This window comes from Monoraphidium neglectum (assembly GCF_000611645.1).
Source record: "Monoraphidium neglectum strain SAG 48.87 unplaced genomic scaffold scaffold00969, whole genome shotgun sequence".
NCBI classification, from domain to species: Eukaryota; Viridiplantae; Chlorophyta; class Chlorophyceae; order Sphaeropleales; family Selenastraceae; genus Monoraphidium; species Monoraphidium neglectum.
Window position 1 is genome coordinate 13056 of NW_014012659.1, and position 5217 is coordinate 18272.

Consider the following 5217-nt stretch of genomic DNA (forward strand, 5'->3'; position numbering starts at 1 on the left):
GCTATGACTTTGGGACCCCTGCGCCCGGCACTGCCGTGGGTGGCTCGCCCCAGATGCTCCAGCAGATCTCCATAGACCCCTCACACTTCGCCTCCCCCGCCGCCGCGGCCGCCGCGCTCGGCGGCGGTGTTGGCGGCAGCGTGTATGGCGGCGCGAACGCGGACGCGCTGATGAGCGTCCTCGGCGGTGGGAGCAGCGGCAGCGGGGGGGCCGCGGCCGCAGCGATGGGGCTGGGGCTGGGGCCCTCAGAGATTGCGGGGCTCCTCGGCGCGATGAGCCAGGGTCAGGTGCGCCGGCAGGGACTTGAGAGATGGGGCTGCAGTAGCCGAGAGCGATTAGTGACAGGCTGGTCTTGGACCCGATCGTCTCAGACCCGCGTGGTTGCCTCGCTCAGTGGGTGCAAGCAGCGTCAATCACACCCTTTGGTTGCCTGTTGGCCGACCCAAAGCGCCTCCGCTGGCTGCACGCTATGCACAGGACGGCACTCCCCAGCAGACGACCACACCCTCAACCAGCAACACGGCCCCTCGCAACTGAGAACCCCCTACCCCCACTTTACGAAGCCCCCAGGCTATTGTCACGCCTCAACGCCATATCAACGCCCTCACAACCCTTGCATTCCTCAACGCGCAATTCCAGGACCCTTATTCGCACCAGTTTGCCCTACCATTGGCGGCCAGCCCTGCCCACCTGTCGCCCATGCCAGCCGCCATCCTGCCCAGCACACAGCGCCCCCTCGGCGCAGCCGAGTGCCCCTCTCCCCTCCCCAACATGCTAGCGCTCAGCGGCGCCGCGTCGGCGCACCGCGCCGGCGGCGGCGCAATGCTGCCCATGCTGCCCCAAGCCTCGCCCGCCGCCGCCAGCGCAGGCGCGGCTGCCGCGGCTGCGGGTCTCTACTCCCCGGCCTCCGCCGGCGGCGGCCGCATCGGCGGCCGCAGCAGCTTCGGCAGCGGCGCGGGCGGCAGCTCAGGCAGTTTCGACGCCCCCCTCTCTGGCGCCGGCTCAGGCCCGCTCGTCAACCCCCTAGCAGCCTGGGACGCGGCCGCAGCCGGCGGCGGAGCCGGCCATGTGGGAACGACCACGCAGGGCAGCATGGGCGGCGGCAGTGCTAGGGTGTTTGCTCAGCCGCTGGGCGCAATCGGCACTCCTTCCGGCACCGGCACGGCGCTGATGCAGCAGGGCGGTATCCCTGGTTTCGCCATTTGCTCATCCCCCGGGGCCACGCTTTGGGGCGCCGCCGGCATCGCCGGCCAGGCCCCTTCGCCATTGGCGGCGGCGGCGGTGCCGACGCCCAGCCTGCAGCCCATGCCGCAGCAGCAGGCGGCGTTCGGCGGCAGCGGGGCGGCGGAGCCGCCCGCGGGGCCGGGGCTGTTGGCGTCTGGTGACCCGATCCAAGACCTCCTGCAAGCGCTCACCTTGGGCCAGGGCCAAAGCCAGGGCCAGTGCCAGCTGGGTGAGGGCCCCCGCGGCTCCGCCGCGGCGTCGCCGCCCGCCGACGCGCCCCGCACGAACGCATGAGTGGCCACGAACGCATTGGCGCGGTGCGCATGTGCCACGAAGCAGCAGGCGCTGCAGCTTGGGACGTGGCCCTGCCGATGGCAGTGAGCGAGGCCGTCGTTCCACATGCATACCGTCGCATCTATCGGTTGCGTCATTCCGCCTGCTGCCTGCCCCCAGCTAGCTGTCAGCGGCTGCAGGGCGCTTTCCTATTACTAGCCTCAGCGCAGGTGGATTACCTCGCACATACACGTGCTTTGGTTGGTGGCCCTATTCTCCTCCGCCCCTGTTTGCCTCAGGAGTTGTCACGAAAGAACCCACACGGCACTTTGTTGGGGGCCTCTGCTACTCGCACGCCCCGCCACGGGCGCACACGGGCGTATTTTATGGCGCGCCGCAGCGTCTTTCGACAATGTTGTGCGACTGTTTGAGTTGCTTGCGTCAATACTGGCCGGCGTCGCCCAGTTGCGGCGGCGTGCGAGCGGCGCGGCTGCAGCTGGGCTCTTCGGCCCTTGCCAGCCTCGTTCCACCCGCCAGCTGGATAGCAGAGGGCAGGGCGCCGCGGTGCATCACCTAGTATCGCGCCCCCGCGCCACACAACAATTTCTCTCGGTCGGGGGCGCCACCTGTCCGCCGGGTGCCCACTCGGCGCACCAGGGACAGCGGCGACGCCTATTATGGTGCGGCCACCCGCTTCCGTGTTGGCAAATCGAGCCGTCGCTCCTGGAACCCATCTCGTGTGCCACTTTTGCCTCAACTGCTTGGCCTGTCAAAGACGGTCGCCTGCCTGCTGGACACTCCACCGCCCCCAGGCAGTACCGCTGCTGAAGAAGCGAGGTATGCCTGTGCAAGGGAGAAGCTGCCTGGAAGCTGCTTCGCGTATCCTGCAGGCACGCTCCAGGGAGAGCCGCCCTCCCTTATTACGTGCGCCGCGCGCCAGCCCATCCCCCCAAGACTGGCGGGTGCGGTTGCAGCAGCGGCCACGCCCATGTCTCTCTCTGTATGAATGCTGTTTTGCGCAATTTGGCATATGGCGCTGTTGCAGTTTGCACACCTGGATACCCTCAAGCGTGCTGGGTATGCAGTGCAGCTGCTGCAGGTGGCTGAAGCGCCGTGCATGCGCACGCTTTGCACGCCAACTGCGACACGTTGCATCGAGGGACTGTTGCTTCTGCTGGCGGGCGTGCGCCTCGCGCGTCTGGGTTGATTTGTGGCCGATCACTTCGGTTCATTTTGGGGTTGCCTAGATAGAGACAGGTGCAGCCAAGCGGGCTGTCCTGGTGCCCCCATGGCAGCTGCACAGCGGCTTCCTGTGGTTCAGGAGGGCGCAGCTGCCCTGGCAAGCTGGTCGGCGGTTGCGGCGATCGCAAACGTGTGCAGGAATCAATGTTGTTTGGCGATGGACGAGCACCCAGGAGTCATTATGGCCAAGCGCATGCTTCCATTGCGCGCAACGGCTACCGCTTTTCATGAGAGTGCGCTGCAAATCATCAGGGCCGCTTGGGCAGCTACGAAAAGCGTGTGATTTGAGTATCTTTTGAGTAGGCAAGCATTTGGCAAAAACACCAGCATATTTACAACTCCGCACCATAACATGCAGGGCGCTCGCCACGGCGTCGTCCTTTAGATCGTTCCACTGCACAGTAGTTGTGTGTTCCTGCCCCTAGAGCACCCTCCATCCCAAGGCAGCCATCTGTTCCAAGACACACAGCAGTTGCTCATCAGACGCTTTCTTGCTGATATATCGCAAGGGGCTTGTGCACAACCCATTCTCCCGACGTATGTGCAGGATGCCCACAAACCCTTTTCAAGGGACGCTTAGCCCGCCGTTGGGCAGTGTCTGTATTGCGGCTGCTTCAGTGTGTGCGTTTCCCCACTTGCGGCTGAGTTGTAGTGCTTTGAAGTTGATACCACGTGCTTTGGGTGTTGGTATTGGCAGTCGTGTAAGTTGTGTGAAGAACGTGGTTCAATGAATGGAGGGGGGAAGTATGGTGCGTGTGCTTCGGATGGCCATGTAGCATGGCCTTGGGCGCCCAAGCCGCAAGAACATCCGCGGGGCGGGTGCAGGGCGAGTGACGTGAGGTTGGGGGTGGCGGGGCCCCCCTCAGATGTGGATGATCAGAGCCTTGGAACACGTGATGCAAGCGGCAATGAACAGGGGAAGAAGTTTTTCAGATAATCAAGCTGGGCTGACTCTTGTAAAGCCGAGCATGCCACCAGAATTCAAACCCTGTTTGACCTCTGTGTGCCTTGATGGTCAAACTCCGAATGCGTTGTGCATACAGTACCGGTATGCATACATTGAGTTGCTTTTGTTCGGCTGACATGACTTCGCGGTTCAGATACATTTAGCTTGCTTCCTCGTCCAGAAAGGTTGCATGCTCCCCCTCAGATCACGCTGACCTGATACGGCACGTGCGCTGGCAACGCGAAAATGTCTCTTTTTGGCGGCCTGTTCAATGGGCAGCCCGCGGACGGCGGGCTGTTCTCTGAGAAAAGCAAGTTCAAGGCGAGCGGTCATAGCGAGGACGAGCCACATAGTACGAAGAACAAACGCAAGGAGGGAGCTGTCAAGGCGGCAGCGAGCACCATTGCAGCGGCGGCAGCAGCGGCGGCACAGGAGCCCGGCAGCGGCAAGCGGCGTAGAGCCGCGGCGGCCGCTGAGGCCCCGACTGCAGCTGTACCTCAGCATCAGCATGAGCAGCGACAGCAGCAGCACGAGCGGCCAGGGAAGAAGCACAAGCAGGCCAAGGATGTTGAGAGTGCGAAGGTTGTGCCACTTTCGACGGAGCCGCCAGCGGCTACGCAGCAACCAAACGGGCAGCAAGGGCAGCATGTAGCAGGCAAGAAGCAGCACAAAGCAAAAGTGGACACAGGAAATGGTCGCAAGCAGCAGCAGCAGCAACAGCAGCAGCAGCAGAAACAGCAGAAGCAGGAAGAGAAAAAGCCAGGAAGGCAGGAGCATGACAAGAAGCGGAAGAAAGAGAAGGAACGCAGCAGCAAGCAAGCCGCGAAGGACGCTGCGGCTGCATTGGCAGCAGCATCCACGGTAGCTGAAGAGCCTACGCTCGACAGCGACAGGGACGGCGACGGCGGCGGCCCTTCTGCCAGCAGCGACGAGGAGGATGCCGATGGCGGCGGCGGCAAGGGCGCGGGCCCCACCACAGAGGAGGATAAGGCGGCAGCTGCGGCGGCCAGAGCGGCGGCAGACGCGGACAAGCTGCAGCGCACCGTGTTCGTGGGCAACCTGCCCGTCGCCACGGCCCGCAAGCAGCTGTTGCGCCTCTTCGAGCGGCACGGCGCCGTTGAGAGCGTGCGGCTGCGCAGCGTGCCGGTGGCGCTCGACAAGAAGCTGCCGCGGCGCGTCGCGATCGCGAAGGGCGCGGTGGACGCGGGGCGCGGCGGGGCGCACGGCTACGTTGTGTTTGAGGACGCGGCGGCGGTGGAGGCGGCGCTCGCCCTCAACATGAGCGAGGTGATGGGCTGCAGGGCGTAGGGCGCAGGGTGACGCCGCGGCTGGCGCGCAGCGATCGGTGGGGGGTTCGCGAGGGCGTGGCCGCGGCAGCGTGCGGGGCGGTGCGGCCGGGAGCAACGCGGCCGGGAGTGGTGAAGTGGCTTCGGTAGTACGCTACTCCTTGTCACGCAACGTGTTCAGGCTGCAGCCCGCGGGTCCATTCGTCCAGCCCCAACATCCCGCACCAATTGCTCGCCGCGCCCCTT

At 64.8% G+C, this 5217-nt stretch overlaps 2 protein-coding genes across 2 annotated transcripts in view; both read left to right on the forward strand.

Annotated features, from left to right (window-relative positions):
- Positions 1-1518, forward strand: part of MNEG_6134 (Zinc finger protein zfs1) — a gene marked incomplete at both ends in the record, with an annotated part of 3098 nt that extends 1580 nt beyond the window's left edge. The window contains one exon of the mRNA XM_014045394.1: positions 746-1518. Within this exon, the coding sequence (XP_013900848.1) occupies positions 746-1518 (773 nt within the window). The remainder of the gene's footprint in view (positions 1-745) is intronic.
- Positions 1519-3931: 2413 nt separating this feature from the next.
- Positions 3932-4993, forward strand: MNEG_6135 (hypothetical protein; the record flags this gene model as incomplete). Its single annotated transcript, XM_014045395.1, has 1 exon — positions 3932-4993. The coding sequence occupies one exon, from the start codon at positions 3932-3934 to the stop codon at positions 4991-4993; it is 1062 nt and encodes a 353-aa protein (XP_013900849.1).
- Between the last annotated feature and the right edge of the window lie 224 nt (positions 4994-5217).